General features: G+C 33.9%; 12 protein-coding genes across 12 annotated transcripts; 8 read left to right on the forward strand and 4 right to left on the reverse strand.

The window, feature by feature from the left end:
- Positions 1-94: 94 nt before the first annotated feature.
- Positions 95-2093, forward strand: HYPBUDRAFT_152788 (uncharacterized protein). The gene has a single exon (XM_020221197.1). It carries the CDS (start codon positions 100-102, stop codon positions 1954-1956), a length of 1857 nt encoding a protein of 618 aa, XP_020077247.1. The 5' UTR covers positions 95-99; the 3' UTR covers positions 1957-2093.
- Positions 2094-2226: 133 nt separating this feature from the next.
- On the reverse strand, positions 2227-3187 carry SAM4 (S-adenosylmethionine-homocysteine S-methyltransferase; the record flags this gene model as incomplete). Its single annotated transcript, XM_020218943.1, has 1 exon — positions 2227-3187. The coding sequence occupies exon 1, from the start codon at positions 3166-3168 to the stop codon at positions 2227-2229; it is 942 nt and encodes a 313-aa protein (XP_020077248.1). The 5' UTR covers positions 3169-3187.
- Positions 3188-3342: 155 nt separating this feature from the next.
- GCR3 (Gcr3p) lies at positions 3343-6298 on the forward strand (the record flags this gene model as incomplete). The annotated part of the gene is made up of 2 exons (XM_020219675.1): positions 3343-6022; positions 6095-6298. Exons 1-2 carry the CDS (start codon positions 3371-3373, stop codon positions 6296-6298), a joined length of 2856 nt encoding a protein of 951 aa, XP_020077249.1. The 5' UTR covers positions 3343-3370.
- Positions 6299-6494: 196 nt separating this feature from the next.
- CAF16 (putative ATP-binding cassette family ATPase) lies at positions 6495-7560 on the forward strand. The gene has a single exon (XM_020221198.1). The coding sequence runs from the start codon at positions 6500-6502 to the stop codon at positions 7481-7483; it is 984 nt and encodes a 327-aa protein (XP_020077250.1). The 5' UTR covers positions 6495-6499; the 3' UTR covers positions 7484-7560.
- Positions 7561-7596: 36 nt separating this feature from the next.
- Positions 7597-7926, reverse strand: HYPBUDRAFT_108131 (uncharacterized protein; the record flags this gene model as incomplete). Its single annotated transcript, XM_020218614.1, has 1 exon — positions 7597-7926. The coding sequence occupies one exon, from the start codon at positions 7924-7926 to the stop codon at positions 7597-7599; it is 330 nt and encodes a 109-aa protein (XP_020077251.1).
- HYPBUDRAFT_152790 (uncharacterized protein) lies at positions 7665-8650 on the forward strand. Its single transcript, XM_020221199.1, has one exon. It carries the CDS (start codon positions 8046-8048, stop codon positions 8421-8423), a length of 378 nt encoding a protein of 125 aa, XP_020077252.1. The 5' UTR covers positions 7665-8045; the 3' UTR covers positions 8424-8650.
- A 172-nt stretch (positions 8651-8822) lies between these two features.
- On the forward strand, positions 8823-9410 carry YNK1 (nucleoside diphosphate kinase). The gene has a single exon (XM_020223027.1). The coding sequence runs from the start codon at positions 8847-8849 to the stop codon at positions 9300-9302; it is 456 nt and encodes a 151-aa protein (XP_020077253.1). The 5' UTR covers positions 8823-8846; the 3' UTR covers positions 9303-9410.
- A 114-nt stretch (positions 9411-9524) lies between these two features.
- On the forward strand, positions 9525-11749 carry HYPBUDRAFT_123589 (SAGA complex subunit). Its single transcript, XM_020219310.1, has 3 exons — positions 9525-10086; positions 10150-10917; positions 10969-11749. Exons 1-3 carry the CDS (start codon positions 9573-9575, stop codon positions 11688-11690), a joined length of 2004 nt encoding a protein of 667 aa, XP_020077254.1. The 5' UTR covers positions 9525-9572; the 3' UTR covers positions 11691-11749.
- A 64-nt stretch (positions 11750-11813) lies between these two features.
- Positions 11814-14460, reverse strand: GYP8 (Gyp8p). Its single transcript, XM_020219676.1, has 3 exons — positions 13709-14460; positions 12657-13654; positions 11814-12614 (listed from the first exon to the last, which is right to left on the reverse strand). Exons 1-3 carry the CDS (start codon positions 14029-14031, stop codon positions 11986-11988), a joined length of 1950 nt encoding a protein of 649 aa, XP_020077255.1. The 5' UTR covers positions 14032-14460; the 3' UTR covers positions 11814-11985.
- A 454-nt stretch (positions 14461-14914) lies between these two features.
- Positions 14915-15610, forward strand: HYPBUDRAFT_5987 (uncharacterized protein; the record flags this gene model as incomplete). The annotated part of the gene is made up of 1 exon (XM_020223538.1): positions 14915-15610. One exon carries the CDS (start codon positions 14915-14917, stop codon positions 15608-15610), a length of 696 nt encoding a protein of 231 aa, XP_020077256.1.
- Positions 15611-15812: 202 nt separating this feature from the next.
- Positions 15813-17024, forward strand: HYPBUDRAFT_108745 (uncharacterized protein; the record flags this gene model as incomplete). The annotated part of the gene is made up of 1 exon (XM_020218655.1): positions 15813-17024. One exon carries the CDS (start codon positions 15813-15815, stop codon positions 17022-17024), a length of 1212 nt encoding a protein of 403 aa, XP_020077257.1.
- Positions 17025-17073: 49 nt separating this feature from the next.
- On the reverse strand, positions 17074-18337 carry GRE3 (trifunctional aldehyde reductase/xylose reductase/glucose 1-dehydrogenase (NADP(+))). Its single transcript, XM_020221200.1, has one exon. It carries the CDS (start codon positions 18066-18068, stop codon positions 17103-17105), a length of 966 nt encoding a protein of 321 aa, XP_020077258.1. The 5' UTR covers positions 18069-18337; the 3' UTR covers positions 17074-17102.
- Positions 18338-18926: the final 589 nt, after the last annotated feature.

Here is an 18926-nt window from a genome sequence, read left to right on the forward strand (position 1 = left end):
TTTGTATGAGTTTTTTTTTTTTCTTTGCTGATATATTTGCATATTTAAGCATGATGAATTCCCGCTCGACTGATCAGATTCTTACTTCTTCTATACGCCATGAGACTTAGATTAAGTATACCTCTTGCTCTTTGGTTGTTAGTGCTGACAATTGACGCTGGCTCTTCGAGCCATCACGATGAAGAAAGCAGTCCAAGTTTAACCGCGCTCGGGTCAGATGAATCTTTGCCGTTATTAGCCGCCGATGCCACCCATAAAGAAGACGAAGAAAATGAAGGAATGGACATGGGTATGGAAACCCCAATACCTCATGTGATGGAGCATGCCCACGGGAGGCCGATTCTCGAGACTCATTTGAAACCATTGGAAAAACAGTGGTGGGACGCTTACAATACAACCACTTACTTTACGGTTGAGTCTAACAACAAGGTTAACTTGTATTTGCATATTGGAACATTGTGTTTTAGTTTTATCTTACTATATCCAATTGTCTTGGTGCTTAATAATCTTCATCATAAAGCTTATTTACCGACGTTGACTATTCATTGTGTTCTCGTTGTGTTTTCTGTATTAAACTATGCCAGTTTTATCAAGTCGATTCCGGATTTGTATCCTGGGAATGCCTATGATAAAATGTCGTGGATTTTGTTTTTCACTACTTTATTTCATTGGGTTGCTTCCGTAATAGCGGTTGGTTACCAGTCAAGATTGTTTCCGAATCGCTTTGTTATTGGAGATGATGACGATGACGTAGTAGATTATGACTATGATGATGACGTTGTTACCAGAGTGGAATCGGGCTCTTCATCTAATCCAAATGATGACTTGCATCGTAGTAGTACTAATTCTTCTAATTCTTTTGAATTGACTAATATGCATTTGAAAACTTCTCAAAATTCGCTATTAACGAATCAACAACCACATCAACCTCCTAAAAAGTTTTTGTTTTTATTTAACATACCAATCATTAAAAAATTGATTGATGTTAGTGGTAATGCTTCTGTTTTATCTGCTAGTATCTTTAATTGGTATCATTTCTTTTACTTTCTTGTTTATTTCCCAACTATGATTGCAACTTTCCTCTTGTTGGGTAAAGGTAAAAGCGTTTTCAATTTATTGGCTCACTTTATTAAAGGTGGTGTCTTTTTTTCATTAGGTTTACTTTACTTGGCCCGTTATTGTGGTGCTTTCACTAATAAAGGTTGGGCTTGGAATCATAAATTCATTTTCAGACACCAAAAACTAGGTAGATTTGATCGTAGTTGGCAATCAATTGGTTGTTGGACAATGGAATTAATTGAGTCTGGCTTGGTTCTTTTCTATGGTTGTACTAACATTTTTTTGGAACATTTATCCAATTCTGGTGGTGAATGGTCTTCAAAAGATTTACAACATGCGTCAATTGCTTTTATCTTTATTGGCTTAGGTTTTTGTGGGGTACTTACTGAAATTAAATTAAATACTTGGAGATTTGACAAAGCTAAAGATAATCATCAAATTATCAACAATTCTCCTTCAGAAGATTCCATTGTCAAAGCTTCCCCGGGCTTTTCCCCTAATCCTTTCCCTGTTTTAACCATCTACTGGACTGGTTATTTAATGTCAAAACATCAACAAGCTTCTGCATTATCAACCGCTATCCATGTTCAATGGGGTGGTTTATTTGTGATTGCTTGTGCTTTTAGATTCTTGACTTATTTACTAATGTTACTTTCTCCTCCAAATAAAAACTTAACTCAACCTTCAAGACCAATCACTGAATTAATTGCTAGTTTCTGTTTGATCTGTGGTGGTTTGATTTTTATGGAATCAACCGATCCTGTCATTTACTGTTTTGAATACTATGGCTTAACCGAAATGTTCACTCTTAATATCAGTCTTGGATTCGTTGCCTTATTGGTTGCTTGGGAAATGGCAATCTTTGCCTATAAAGATTGGTTGAAATCGAGAATTTAATTTAATTTTTTTGCTATCCAACTATTCATATTACCATTCATAGTTGCTTATTAATGTTCAAACTTCTTTAGTAATGCCTTTATTGTTTTTTGCATCTTGTTTCCTTTCCGTCAAAGGTTGGTTTTTTATGATTAATGTTGCTAGTGTATTTTTATTTCAAATAATGTTATTATGTTTTACATCCCTTAATATGAACCTCTCTATATCTTATATATAATTACTCCTTCTATAAAAAAGTATATATTTGATTCCATCTCTTTAATGTTAATGTTATTTATTTATTAAATTCCTAATTATTCCTATTTCTGTGGGCCCTGTACTGCAACATCCTCCTACTATCCTAATATTTTTAAATGTAAGCCATTTTTTAACTAATTGTGCCCATTTTTCAGTATTACTTAAATGGCTATAATCTGTACCAAGAAAGTAATAGTCACCAAATCCTAAATTGGGGTAGGTAATTAATGGTAATTCATAGGACAGTTTGTTAAACTGTTCGAATATCCCTTCCACTAATTGAAAATCAACACAATTGCAGCCAACCGACACCAATTTTTCACGCAATTTCAGCGATTGGTCCAACTGTTTATCTAAATACTTGACGACTTCTTGTATAGGAGTTCCATCCGCCAACTCAGTAGTTGACTTCATACTCAAACTTATACTGAAATATTTCAAATTATTCAAGTGTTTTAAAATCGATATGATTACTTTAACCTCTTCAAAACTTGGAATGGTTTCTAGCATTATCAAATCAACCTTCTTATGTCTATTGAAGTAGTAAATCATTGGTAAATGGTAGTCCCTTATAGTTCTAGAAATTGCACTTTTATACTCACCAGTATACTCTGATCCATTAGCAAGAAATCCTCCATAAGGACCAATAGATCCTCCAACAAATACGTTTCTGGATGTCAGTCTGCCAGCTTGGTATGCCAACTCAATGGATTTATCCCAAATATCGTACACTTGCAAATCTCCAAAGTTACAATACTTCTTCAACGTATCCCTCGACGCTTGATAAGTCGAAGTTGTAATAATGTCAGCCCCACTATTGACATATTTTTCGTGAATCTGTTGGATTAGCTGGGGTTCTTTAAGCAAAACTTGGGTCAGCCAAAGTGGGTTCAGTTTGATTTGAAGAGGCGAGTCTGGTGGAATAATCGACTCTAGTTGTGTCCCTAATGCTCCGTCAAGAACCAAGGCATTCATCTTAGCACGAAGTATTTTGGCTGTTAATTAACAAAGAAGCTCAAGTAGGAAAAAGGCAGAGATGTACTGGTGAGAAAACCCGATGTTTTTGCTACTGCGATGTTTTCGTTTGAACGAAAAAATGAAATATTTCGCTAACAGTATTCAAGTTTAACAGTAGGCTCTTTTTACGGTACTCAAAGTTATAGCTTTCAAGACTAAGATGGAGTATAACCTGGGTAAGAGAACGAGAGATGAATACGAAGAACTGCAAGGTGGTCACTACAATGCAGGTCCGCTCGATGATTATGAGTCCAAGAAACAGCATATCGATCCAACTGCTGAATTAATTTTGAATATTTGTAAAGATATCAGAAGATTAGGTGAAAACAACAATATTGCTAATCAGGTTGATGAGATATCATACTTTTCCAATCCAATTGTGGCCGAGTTTGAAAAAATTGATAATTTAAGAACTTCAATTTTGAATACCTTATACGCAGTTGTAATTGAACAACCTCAAAAAATCAATTGCTTAAGTATATTGATATTGATATGTAATGCTAAAAACTTTTTAGTTTCAAAATATGTTATTGAATTCTTTCATGCTAAAATGCAAACTTTATTAGATGCTGTTAAAACTCAACAAGCAAAATCAGCTGATGATATCGAAATCGATAAAGATGACTCTAAACCGGCAAGTAAAGATGCTAAAGATGACGCATTCAATGAAGATGCTGGTATTCTCAATAATTTGAAATCGATTTTGAAGTTTTTAGCAACCTTGTCACCAATCATTAGTGATTATTCAATCATTAATGTGTTTAAACAATTTTTAAGTGTATCAATAGATTTACAAGATTCCGATGAAAATAGAAATGGGGTCGCAGAAGAAATCTTTTACAACGTTTTGATTGCTTTACCATATTTATTGAGTAATGATTTTTCTGATGAGATGATTAAACATGTTAATGACTTGGTTGAATTGGGTCATAAATTTAATATCAAAGATAAAGATGAATCCAACCAAATTTCCATCTGGGAGCCTTTTGATTCTAAGTCAGGGAACTTTGATGATGAATTGCCTTATCATCTGAAAAAAATGATCAACTTAATCTTGCCTTCAATCGTTAAATTGCAAGGTGAAGATAAATCTTGGAGTGATTTGAAAGATAAATTATTCATTAACTTTAAAGAATTGGCTGATCCTATAATTGAAGATTCTTTAAAAAACAATACCATTTCAAATGAAATTGTAAAGCATCCTTTACCACAGTTGTCAACACCCTCTTTGGATTCTTTGAAAACTTATGAACCTAGGGGGTCAATTGATAATTTATGGAAAAAACACCCAAGAGTTTTGTTCCAAGTTTATAACATAACAACTGATTTTGAAACAGTTCCTTCCATTGATTCTTATCATGGTTTGTTTTTGAAGGATATATCGTTTGATATTTTAACGAACTTATCGTTTAATCAAAAGGAAGCTTCTATTCAATTGTCAATTCTTGATTTGTTCTTTTCAAGAAATTTATTCACACCTCCAGGTTCATCTATTGATCAGTTAAGTATGATCCATCAAGACAATAAGTCGGGTGAAAACTCACCCCCATTATCAACTTGGAAAGTCGAAGATGTTGCTGTTGAAAGTATCTTGACAATGATTTTCCAATTACCAACTCCATTACACTATGAAATTTACTATTATACAGTATTAATTGCTTGTTGTCGTGAAAGTCCAGAATCCATCGCTCCAGTTTTCGGTAGAGCAATTAGATATTTCTATAATCATTTAGAAATGTTGGATTATGAATTAAAGATTAGATTTTTAGACTGGATGACAATTCAAATATCAAATTTCGAATTTAGTTGGAAATGGGATGAATGGGTTGACGATTCAATCAAATTATCAAAGTTGAAGTATCATCCAAAGAAAAATTTCATCAAAAATTTAATTTCTAAAGAAATCAGACTTTCGAATAAGAACAGAATCAAGGACAGTTTTGTCACCATGAAACCAGATCCAGATAATGAAGATGAAACTATTTTAATTCACTTGGGTGAATTCCATAAATATTTGAATATTTCGTTATTTTCCAATGAAGTCGAATATATCATAAATTATGATAGCGATGTATATGGATCTGATAATGAAGAGATAAAGAATTTATTGTCTGGGCTCATCCGTGAAAGGAAAGAAAGCATAAACCCATTGGCCATTTCACCACAAGAGGAATTGATATATAATTTTTCCAATCCTCAATTACCACTTAATGAAATTTCAAACAAGGTATATGATTTCATTATAAGTAATTGGAAACCCAATGAAGAATTTAAAGACTTGATTTCTTCTATTTTAGAAGAAGCATCAAATGTCGAAAATATTAAACCAGAAAAATTTTTAATAAATTTGATATTCCAAACGTATGCTTATATTGGATCAAGATCTATTTACTCGATAGTCAGTATATTAAGCCGTGATGTCAACAAGTTGAAGTTCATCAGTGGTGTTGATATCAAAGAGGAAGACTACCAAATACCTAATGAGTATAAATTTGAAAAATTAGACTTAAGTGAGGAACAATTCAGTGAACGCCAGAATTGGGTAATTGAATCCATTTTTAGAATTTGGATCCACCAGCCCCAAGTATCATTTTTGATTTTAGAATATTTGATTGAATTTGGTATTTTAAAACCAAATTACTTAATTGAGAAATCCTTAAACTTGGACTCTAATTTAATTATTGAAAATGTTTCATGTATGGAATCGGTCAATAGAATTTTAAGTGTAAGTTCTAAGAATGAGGAAACCGAAGAATTCAAGGATTCAATTTTACTATTATTTAAATTGATTGTTGATAACTTGAATGCCATTGTGGAAGATAAATTGAAATTAGAAGATCCAAGTAATGAGCAAGTTAAAATCATTAAAACTTTCGAAGAAGAGCAAATCCAGGATGAAGGATTGATGAAGAAGATTGACTACCAATGGTTATTTTACGAATATAGAGGCTTATTAAAAAGTTATCTAAGAAAGTTTGTTGATTATAACAGTAAATATTTTGATGATATTACTGAAGTTATAAATAAAATTAAAAACAACTCGGTCAAACAAGACGTTTTAGAATGGATCGAGGAGTCAAAAATATAAGCTTTCTTTGTAATTATGTATATTAATTAGATTTAATAAAAGTACTATAGTAGAAGTGAAGGTTAGCAGTGATTTTTGTAGATAAACTGCGAAAAAACGCCAAAAGCTTTGAGATTGCGACAGATTTAAAAAAAAAAAAATTCATCAGTTGATCAATTGAAAATTGAAAGATCTCTTTTATAGAAAGGAAAACTATTTAACATGTCTGAGCCAGATACTTTAGCCATAGAGACCAACAATCTTACTTATTCATTTAGCAGTAGTAAGAAAATTGGGTTAGAAAATATCAATTTGAAGATTCCATGGGGGAGTACCAATTTATTGATTGGACCAAATGGAGCTGGGAAATCGACATTATTGAAGATATTAGCCGGGAAGACCTTGATTAAAAAGGGTTCCTTAAAGATAGGAGGCTTTGATCCATTTGAGTTTTCGATCAATAGAAATGAGCAGCACAACTCTGATATTAATAATAATATTACATATCTTGGGACAGAATGGGCCGCAAATCCGGTTGTTAAAAGGGATATTCCAGTTAAGTTATTGATATCGTCTATTGGAGGAGACATTTATAATGAGCGTCGAGATGAGTTGATTCGAATTATGGATTTAGATCCGGATTGGTCCATGGCATATATTTCTGATGGAGAAAGAAGAAGGGTTCAATTGGTTATGGGATTATTGAAGCCATGGAAGTTATTATTATTAGATGAAGTTACTGTTGATTTAGATGTTATAGTAAGACTGCAATTGTTAAATTTCTTGAAAAAGGAATGTAAAGAAAGAAATTGCTGTGTCATATATGCCACCCATATATTTGATGGTTTAGGTAAGAAATGGTGTGACCGAGTGATTCATTTAAATAGTGGGAAGAAATTAGATGATATTGATATGAGGAATATTGAATTTTCAAATAATTTAGAAGAGGTTCAAGTAAGCAAACAAACCGGAGAAGATAATGGGACCCCTACCGATAGACCCATCAAGATCGGGTTAGCGGAGTCATTACATCCCTTAGCATTACGTTGGCTTTACGAGGACTTAATTGAGAGAGGATCAAGAGAAGAAGAAAAGATCAAGATGGCTCAAAGACACAACGATTGGAATAACGCTAGAGACGGTAAGTATTTCGATAACGAATCCAAATTATCGGAATATTTCAAAGCTACTAGAAAATACGAATGATATAGATAAAGGATATATATATTTTATATTTAGAAATCAAATTAAAGTAATATACAACGAAAAGAAGGTAAAAGGGCATGCAAGATTAATAGTCATTCATTATTAGGATGGATTCAGTTAGAAAAATTTCTTTCTAATTCCAAAAATTTAATAATATCTTTTTGGTTATTCAAAAACTGACCCAATAACCAATTTTGATATTTTGAATCGATTAATTCTGATTTAGTATATTCAAAATCTAATAATTTTTCACTACTAGACACTTTTGTATCTTTTGGACTGAGTTTCCTTCGAATGATATTCTGGTGTCTTGCAGGAGATAACGGGGTGGATGGTCCTCTTTTAGCAGATGTTTGTAATTTAGGACTTACATCAAGTTTTTCTTTATTACTTTTTGTTAAACTGGGAATATCATTTTCGTTTTGAATTCCTAACCCGGTCATATTGCTTGGTTTAACGTGTATTGTCGCATGGGTGGGTGATGGTTCGGTGAGGGCCACGGTCAGAGACATTTCGATCTTGTTGAACTTACCACTGATTGCAAATCAAGGTCTTCCTATCAATGGGTATTAAATGGGAGATTGTTTACAAAAATACCCTAACCCTATTAATCTCCCCCTTCACACCCGTACACCAAAAACCCTCCGGCCTCTGCGGTACCGGTGTTTACCTTGATGCAAAAGAATACCCTAAAACACGGCCATATAAAGTCTGCCATTGGGACAGATCCAAACGATTCACCATAACCATGGAACCATCCAGATGCAGCACGTCAACGTCTGCTCGCAAGCCCCGGGACCAGGAGTTGGGCCAGTACATTGCCCGCCTAACGGGTACGGGACGAACCAGTGCAGCCACTGCCATTTACCAGGATAATTCAGAAGCGGTCTTCTACTTCAAGGACTACTTTCCCTCTTCCACAGGGCGCCTCAGTCACTAGTCAAGCCCAGGCCAAGTCCAATGGTCCAATCAAGACACTGATCGCATCCAATCAAGACACTGATCGCATCCAATCATTACATGCAATCATTAAATCATTACATCCATACAATCAAATCCATGCAATCATTACATGCAATCATTACATGCAATCATTACATGCAATGATTACTGTATAATCAATCCATAATGCATCCAATACATCCAATACGAAGATGAGAATACAAAAGACGTTTTGCAAATCACAAAATCAGTACTAAATTAGGTGGCATTTGCACTTTTTTTTTCAGTTTTTTTTTTTTTGAGTTTTTTTTCAAGTTTCGATGAAAATTTAAAAACCCCATGCTTCGCTTTGAAATTTGAAAATTTCTTTCGGATCTTCTTCTTCTTTTTCTTTTGTATTACAACAAGAATTACTATTACAATGTCTGACGAAAGAACTTTTATTGCTATTAAACCAGATGGTGTCCAAAGAGGTTTGATCTCTGCTATCTTAGGTAGATTTGAAAACAGAGGTTTCAAATTAGTTGGTATTAAATTAACCCACCCAACCGAAGCCTTATTAAGAGATCACTACGAAGATTTACAAGAAAAACCATTCTTCCCATCTTTGTTATCTTACATGTTATCCGGTCCAGTCTTGGCTACCGTTTGGGAAGGTAAAGATGTTGTTAAACAAGGTAGAGCCATTTTAGGTGCCACCAACCCATTAAACTCTGCTCCAGGTACCATCAGAGGTGATTACGCTATTGACATGGGTAGAAACGTTGCTCACGGTTCTGACTCTGTTGAATCTGCTAACAAAGAAATTGCTTTATGGTTCAAAAAAGAAGAATTGGCTGAATACAAACCAGCTTTATTCGGTTGGATCTATGAATAAGCGATTTATATTTAACCCTTATCTATTCACTTAAATATATTCAGTTATTCATCTAACTTTTCCTTGTAGTTGATGTAAAGACGTAGAAACAGTACGTGGAATTGGGTGTTTTCTTTTTTTTTTTTTTTTTTTTTTGTTTTGTTTTATTCGGTCGTGCGCAAGTGCTCCAATATCAAAATTTTTGGTAGACACTGTATGCTTATACTGAAAAACAGTTGACTTAGCAGCCTTTTCATGATCAATTCTTGCAACAGTATTTGAATAGAGAGAATGTCGGAGGGTGATTTGTTTGATATTCCTGATTCTAATGATTATAAACATGACCAAGGTAACGGGGACCTTCTACTTGATACTAACAATGATATTAATATGAACGATTCCACCCATCAAGATGATATGGAATTAGATAATAATCAAGACGATGAAGATGCAAAGAACGAGGACGAGGACGAGGAAGAAGAAGAAGAGGAGGAAGAAGAGGGCGAGGAAGAAGAGGATGAGGAGGAAGAAGAGGGCGAAGACGAAGAAGAAGACGAAGATGACGAAGATGATGATAATGATAATGAAGATGGTAAATTTATGGACGCAGAAGAAAAGTTTACTGATTCTAAAGACGATATACCGAATGCTAAGCCGAGTGATTTGAATAAAGAAAAGGCAATTGATATAGATACTAAAGAAGACCAGAAAAACGATGAAGCAAAACAACAATTATCAAATAATCAAGAAGTGAACGAAGAAGATATTGAAATGGATGAAATAGATAAAAATGAAGAAGAAAACGGTAAGGCAGATGATAACGAGGAGCCCGAAAAATCCGAACAATCTAAAACGTTGACTCCTCTAGAATTCAGACAACAAACTATTACAAAGGCTAAAATTGCAACCGTTTTTGATATTGTACCTTCAGTTGCAATTCCTTATACTTCTCAATGCCATTCTCTTGCATTCACATCTGGCCCCAAATGGATATTAACCGGTGGTGAAGATGGTTTCATTAGAAAATATGATTTTTTCCAATCAATCGAAGGTAAATCTCCTTTAACAATGGCCCAAAGACATAATTTAGTAGATTCAATTACAAAAGCCGGGGTAATATCTTCTTATTGGGAAAATGAACAACCTTTAACCAAAAGTGAATTAATGAAATTAAACCCAAAATTAAAACAAAGTGATTTTATAACTGGCTCAGTTAGTTATGAACCTAAAATTAACCCGGTTTATTCTCTTGACGTTGAAAAAAATGGGTTTTGGTGCTTGTCGGGGTTATTATCAGGAGGTATATCTCTTTATACTATGATTTATAATGAAGGTTTCACTCACCATTATTTCAATCACGGCGAACGTAAAAGGTCCGGACCAACTTTAGATAATGGTCATAATGACGCTGTTTCAGTTATAACTTTAAATTCTGATGAAAAAAAATTCCTCTCTGGTTCTTGGGATAAATCAATTAGACAATGGGATTTAAACTCTGGTAAGTGTGTTACCTTATTTTCGGGGAGCTCCAGTCAAATTTCAAAAATTCAATATAGACCTCAAGGTTTAGAAGATGTTCTAATATCAGTTAATGAATCAATGGATAATTTACCTTCGGGCCTGATAATCAATCAGAGTAATGGTACCACTCAATTAAACCCCGATAATAACCTTTCATCTAAATTAGACAGTAATAATAATAATAGTGATGTTGATTCATTATTTGGTGATGATGATGAAGAAGATGACCTGCAAAAAGAAAAAGAATCTCTTGACAAACAGAACCCTTCCATAAATAAAACTCCCAACATAACAACTAAAACTTATTCAAATGATGATATATTTATGAGTTCAAGTGTGGACGGTACCATTAATATATGGGATGCTAGAATTTCGTCGGCTGTATTAAGAATTGGTTTATCTGAAGGAACACCTCCTTGGTGTATGTCGTCATGTTGGTCAAATGATGGTGAATATATTTATGCTGGTCGTAGAAATAGTACAGTCGAAGAATTCTCAATAAGAATGCCTCATAAAAGATCTCACACTGGTCAAAATAAAGATACTATGGTGCCAAATGTACTGAAATTATTACAATTCCCAAAAATATCTGGTCCAGTCAGTGCCATATCAACCATGCCAAATAATGATTTTTTACTTTGTGGTTCAAATGATAATATAAGATTATATAATTTGCAACTCTACGATTCAAATTCCTCAGCTTCAAACAACAAATCAAAACAAGCAACTCCATTTTTAATTATACCAGGTCATCATGGTGGTATATTAAGTCATTTATATTGTGATGAGACCGGTAGATTCATGGTGAGTGCTAGTGGTAATAGAGGTTGGGGCCATTCAACCTTTACAGATACTGTTCTCGTTTACGAAATCGACTTTGAAAATTAATAGCTAATTTTTTTGTCATGCTAATGACTTTTGTAACTTTATTAGACACTTCTATATAGATTCGAAATATAAGAAAAAGAAAATAAACGAATAATAAAACGATTAAAAAAAGCTTTAAAAAAAGCCTATACACAAATCAATTCGAAGATCACTTTTATGTAATAATGAATTGAATAAAAAAACGAAAAATTAAAAATTCAAGAACTAAAATAAGACCTCACCAGAGGAGATAAATAGATAATACAGAAGAATTGAATCATGAAAAATCAAAGGAGTTCATCAAAAATTGTTCACATTAAGGTGGACCATACACACCCTCTCGTATATTACCTAGTCCGAGTTGTCCCATGTGGAGACCACGATTTACCACGCCGTAAGTGGCGATATAATTGAAAAGTTTCCCCAAGTTGTTACCAACACCAGCTGCCATGTTCATACTTTTAGATGAAAGTTCATTAGTAATTTCATTGAGCGGAATTAACCTAAGAACTCTTGGATGGTTTCTGACTAACAAGAAATGTAATAAGAATCCTATAAGACCAATTGTAAAGCTAATTTTAGTAATATTGCTGAATAAGGAGAGGTTTCTATTCCGCTTCGTAACATCATGAGATTTGTTTTCATCACTTTCATGTGAGGGCACACTGAATAATTTTTTGAACAAAAGGGAAGAAGTTGTGACAATTTTTGTATTGATAGACGAAGAAGCGGAAGAAAGGCTTGATAACGAGGAAGACAACAGTGGGTAAGAACTATTCAAATCATCATCACACACTGAGCTCATTGAAGTGGCAAGTGATTCCTGTTGTTCAAAGATCCTTTGTTGCACACTAGCATCATACTTTGTTTGCAGAACCATTTCTTCATCCTGGCTCTTGATCAAGGCAGAAAGATCTTCTGGGAATTCCTGGTGGGTAGCATTTTCTGAGCTAGTAGATTTCGATAAAGCTTCCGATAGAGATCCACTTAATAAAGAATCATATTTCTCATTTTTTGCAATTCTATCAGTATTGATATCGGACGTATTCAAAAGAACGGAGTGTTTATTAAGATCATTAAACCATAACTTAAAAGTACGAGAAGTATTTTCCAACTCATTAATAGGATAGTCTTTGATTAATTCTTTGGTCTTGTTCAAAATCTTAATTAAATCAGCATCAGTTAAGTCGCTGAATAAACTTGCTGGTGATATTAAAGTATGCAACAAGTCAGCATCAACATTCGAGAAATCAAAGCAATCTTCATCTGAAGCAAGGATATGGGATATATTTAATTCCTCAAAAATCTTTTCTTTATAGTGTAACAAGAAAGAAACATAAATATATATATTTGCAAGAACCGAGTTCTGTGCAAGTGAAAAATCCCAAATTACAAGTAGATGATGTAAATTGTTGATATCATGACTGAAAAAAGTTAAGATAGATGATAGGGCTTGATAAAAAGTATAATCATAATAAAGTCCATCTGTAGCAATGTATATATTACTTGCTTGCATTAATAATCCGAAAAGTTTTGAGTCAATACATTCTAATAAAGTTGGAATCAATTTCAAATGATCAACAGAAAGATTAATGTCTGTAATCATGAAATCCCTCAAATGGAAAACACTTAGTTTTTCTAGAAGAAGAAAAGCCAATTCTTCATTTACTTTAGGTTGCGACTGTTGGCCATTATCATAACAAACCAACAATATAATACTAGCAATATCATGATATCCTTGATAATAATGTAAAGAAGGGTACTTCCTTAATACTTTGATTATTAGACTCATCAATTTTTTTCTTAACTCTTCAATATCAGAATTGGAATACATAGTTGTATAGGATTCAGCTTGGGATTGTTGCAGAAATGATTGGGCGTGAGATAATATAGTGAATGATCTTTGAATATCTAATTTTATTTGATCTTCATCCCGATGAGGAGGCAAATCATTGAAGTCCAAGTCTTCAAGTAGAAAAGAAGCGCTTTCAGAAAGAGCCAATTTTTTCAGTGGTTTGATTGAAGAATCAGAAGCTGACATATAATCTTCAGCAACATTAGAATCCAAATCAACCGAATCATCTTGATTCTGCTTTAAACCCAAAAGAATTGGCCAAACTTTTGATCTTATACGATTATTTATCAAGCCTTCTGTAGACTGCAGATACTCAATTAAAATATCCTCTTGTTGGTTGAGTAACGCTTCTTGTAAAGTTTTTGCTTTCAAGGATTTAATAGTATTACTTAAAGGAAGGTATTCACTATTATAAAACGATTTCCCCAAATTCTCAATATCCATATCCACCCAATCAGGGTGCAGCTGGTTTAAAAGAGTGCTGTTGGAGGATGCAGTAGCAGGCATGAGGTTAAATAGAAAACGAAATTCTTAGTCAACAAACAAGCAATCGTCAACAAACAAAAGCTAAGAGTCAAAAAAAAAAAAGAAAGAGAGAGCAGAGAAGACTTCAAAAATCACCACGTACAACAAATTTCTGTTATGATCTAAAAAGCGACAAACTTTAAAAGGAAACGGAATAAGAAACTAGTTCTCTCTGATAAGCAAAAGTTGTCATAAAAAAACCAAACAATATAATACCAGACAAAATGAAAACTCAACTCGCACTTGAAAACAAATATCTGCTAATTGAAGAATGGGGTAAGGAAACACCTAAGTTTGAGATGATTAAACTTTAAATTGTGTTATCAAAGAGCCTGAGGACCCGAGCAAAAATCAAAGACGACAACACCGGAAGTGGCAACCAGCAAATTGCGCTAACAAACTCAGCGATTAAATATAAATTTGATGGTCGAAAGTACCAAAGGTAATCTAAAACTAAGATCAGGAATGTTCAAGAAAGTAATTGGTAGCAAAAAGTTTTGAATTATGGCGATAACGTTCAAATCTTCTGATTTCAAGTTAGCGCCCACAGAAAAACATCATCAAAAATCTCAAAAATGCCCTGATGTACGGATCTGTGATATCGGTTGCAATTTTATTTATTTATTTATTTTTGTATAATAATTTTGTGCTTAATTAACACGGTAGTATAGAGACTGGTCGTTTAAATGATTTCGTCAATGTGATGAAAACACAAATCAGTATGCTGTGTAGCTGTCCATATGGAAAACGAAGAAGTGAAGTAAGAAGAAAATATTATGAGAGAGTTATAAATATTGTTGTATATCCCATAAATTAGACATTAGTGATATTATAGTTTTAGCAATCAGCAAGGGAAATCAAAAAAATGGATTCTGTTAAAAGTAAAATTGTTCAATCTTTAATCCCAGGGTTATCCTCAAATCCTACATTAGTTGCTGTATTAGATTCAATTGTTCCCCATATTAGTTTGAGTACAATTATCAAACTTCTTCCAATCATCAAACCATTCCTCGGAGAAGAAGACTCTAATACTGCTCAGCCATTACTTGAAGCTCTACTCCAAAACGATAGTAAGAAATCCCACCAGGTGGAAAGTCACGAAGCAGAAGCTTCACAAGATCACAAGAGTGAAGTTAGTAAACTATATGACTACCTTTTCAAAAAAGAAGAAAACAATAAAAAAGAAGAGAAACCTTTGGAAGATTATACTCCAGAAGAGATTGTAGAAACACTTAAGAGCAAGAACAATGGAAATTCAGATAAGTTCAATGATTTTGTTTCCGACCATCAAGATGATATAAAGATGCTTTTCAAATCTCTTATAAATCACGGGGAAAATGTGAAACGTAGTCAAGGTTCTGATAAGCAAGTCAATTTATCCAGTTTTGCATCTCAACACGGTGACGATATATTAACCTTATATTCATCCTTTCTTCATTTTGGTGAGCACAGTGACGAATCCGACGGTGAAAGCCCCAAACAACAAACACCAATTAAGACCCCTTCTGATTCCGTTGATCAAATTGACTCCAAATTAAAAGAAACTAAGATTAATAACTAATCCTTCTATATAAAATGACGCTTTAATAAACGATACTAAAGAAAATGCCTGTACAAACGGAATTTATTAGCGTTTCTGTAGACGGAATTTACCCCGGCATTTTTTTTTTTGTTCACTGAATGATTGGACATAACTTTAAATACCCTCCCATTCCTTCTCTTTCCTACTACTTTGATTTCTAGTCGGATAGAATTATATTACAATGCCCACCTCAACTTCACTTGCTAAACTTTCTGCCACCGATATTGAGTTATTGGTTGAATGGAAAAATACTTACGAAGGACAAATTTCGAAATATCACCATATTTGGCTTCGTGACAACTGTCACTGTGATGAATGCTACTATGCTATAACAAAACAGCGCTTACTCAACAGTGCAGCCATCAGACCAGATATCCAACCAACTGAATTCAGAATTGAAGATGATAAGGTGATTATAATTTGGAATCAGGATAATCACCGCAGTGAATATTCAATCGATTGGCTTATTTGGCACTCATATAATCCTAAATTAATCCCAATTGATTCTAAAGTCAAGGGTGAAAAAGAGACTTTGCAAAGGGAGTATTGGGATGTTCAATATATCAAAGATCATTTACCCAAAGTCGACTTTGACCAAGTGATGAAGTCGTCAGATGAAACCGACCAAGAAGATGCCATTAAAGATTGGTGTTTGAAAATATGGAAACATGGATTTTGTCTTATTGATAATGTACCAGTAGATCCCAAAGACACCGAAGCCTTATGCGAGAAATTGATGTTCATAAGACCTACTCATTATGGTGGGTTTTGGGATTTTACTAGTGATTTAGCAAAAGCTGACACTGCTTATACCAACTTAGATGTTGGATCACATACTGATGGAACTTATTGGTCAGACACACCGGGACTTCAATTATTCCATTTGTTGTATCATGATGGTACTGGGGGGACTACTTCATTAACTGATGCATTTTACTGTGCATCAACTTTACGTAAAAAACATCCTGAATCATTTGAGTTATTATCGAAGGTGCCAATACCTGCTCATTCGGCTGGGGAAGAGAAAGTTTGTATTCAACCAGATATTCCTCAGCCAATTTTCAAACTTGATAATCAAGGGGAGTTAATTCAAGTTAGATGGAACCAATCGGATAGAAGTACCATGAATGATTGGGAGAACCCTCAAGATGTTTTGAAGTTCTACGAAGCTTTAAGAAATTGGTATCTGATTATTTCAGATCCGGAAAACGAATTCTTCTATCAATTGAAGCCCGGACAATGCTTAATTTTTGATAATTGGAGATGCTTCCATTCTAGAACAGAATTCACCGGTAAAAGGAGACTTTGTGGGGCCTATATCACTCGTGATGATTTTGTATCAAGATTGAAAATTTTAAATTTAGGAAGACAAGCTGTGTTAGATTCGATCTAGAAGTTTGTCAATGTGTCTATGTAGATTTAAGTAAAAGAAAAAAAAATTTATTCACTATATAATGTTACTTGTATGAAATTAAACAAAGAGAGGAATTTTATCCCAATCCCATGGATCATTGAATCTCAAACCAATATCTAATTTACTAATAGTATCGAATTCTTCTTTAGTCAAATCAAAATCATTAACATTCAAGTTTTGCAATAATCTATCAGGGTTACTCGATTTTGGAATGACAGCAACACCTCTTTGAGTAGCCCATCTTAAAAGGACTTGAGATGAAGAGACATTATGGTTTTTAGCAATGGCAGTAATATCAGCATGATCAAATAATCTTGGAGTACCAGCAGCTTTTGGATGATTCAATTCGATAAAGGATTGGGGACCAAAAGAAGAGTAACCGGTAATTGCAATACCTTGAGATTGAACGTATTCAATTAATCTTGGTTGTTGTAAGTAAGGATGATGTTCAATTTGTAAAACAGAAGGTTTGATTTCAGCTCCTCTTAATAAATCATTAATTAAAGGACCAGTAAAGTTAGAAATACCAATTGATCTAATTTTACCCTTTTTAACCAATTTTTCTAATGCTTTCCAAGTTTCTAAAAGAGGAACATCTTCATAGATAAACTTATCACCATCTCCACAATAGAAACCAGGAGGGTATTTTTCATCAAATGGAACAAATTTAAAGGCAATTGGGAAATGAATTAAGAATAAATCCAAATAATCAACTTGCAAATCACTCAAAGTTTTATCTAAAGCTTTTTCAACATTATTTGGGTGATGGAAACTATTCCAAAGCTTAGAAACAATGAATAATTCATCACGAGCAACAAGTCCTTCATCAAGAGCTCTATTGATTCCTTCTCCCACCTGTTTTTCATTACCGTAATCTTCAGCACCATCGAAAAGTCTATAACCAACTTTAATGGCATTATAAATTTGATCTGCGCATGAATCATTATCGACTTTCCAGCAGCCAAACCCGACTGATGGCATTTCGTATCCGCTTGAAAGCTTAATTGGTGCGTTTCCTGACATATTTATTGGTTTCAATTAATTTAATTAAAGATACCTTTTTCACAACTATCTTTTCAAAACTTTTAGCAAAGTATCCTTTATTTATATACTTCGCGGTCTTGCTCCTAATTTCCGCTCGTGGTTTTGCAATACACCGAAAATTCAAGCAATAACTACTCCAATTGTTTGCGCAATCAATGGAATGATCTAGATTATGCCTGTATTCCCTGTATCTACTGATTAAAATGGTTATATAAAGCCTGGCAATAATGCATCCCCCACAAAAATTTGTCTCGAGATTCTGTCTTAAATTTTTTTTTTTTGCAAAATCTCAAATTGTACCAAGGTTACACTAGTATGAACGGCTCCTGTACTAACTCATTGGGAAGTATTTTCGACTACGGATACCCCCTCAATCGCTCAATTGTTCCTGGACAATACTTTTAAAACAATTGTCGTTGTAATCATGGAAGAATTGCCTTGTCAGCCAACGCTAATGGGAACGACCTTCCTTCATATGTGGGGCCATTCCCCCCAAACTTTTCAGATTGTGCGATTTCGATGCAACCTGCAAATAGCCGTACTGTAAACTGTAAAATGATCTACTCACGTGACTGTGTCGAAGATTTTGGATTTTTATGACATGATGACCTGAATAGGAATCTGCGACACGAGTCTTTTTTTGACGAAGTATCAACTACTGCATTTGGCATGTTTCAAAATAATGAAAACATCATCGAGATTTATGATCAAAATTTCGTTTAACGAACCGTTCACTTCTTACCAACTCACAATCCGATAGTCGTAAGCTGATAGAGTGTTTGTTTGTTTACTATTCGCAAAGTATTTGCAGTTATTGATTTATCAGTGGTGTTTTAC

Source organism: Hyphopichia burtonii, assembly GCF_001661395.1.
Source record: "Hyphopichia burtonii NRRL Y-1933 unplaced genomic scaffold HYPBUscaffold_3, whole genome shotgun sequence".
Classification (NCBI taxonomy): Eukaryota; Fungi; Ascomycota; class Pichiomycetes; order Serinales; family Debaryomycetaceae; genus Hyphopichia; species Hyphopichia burtonii.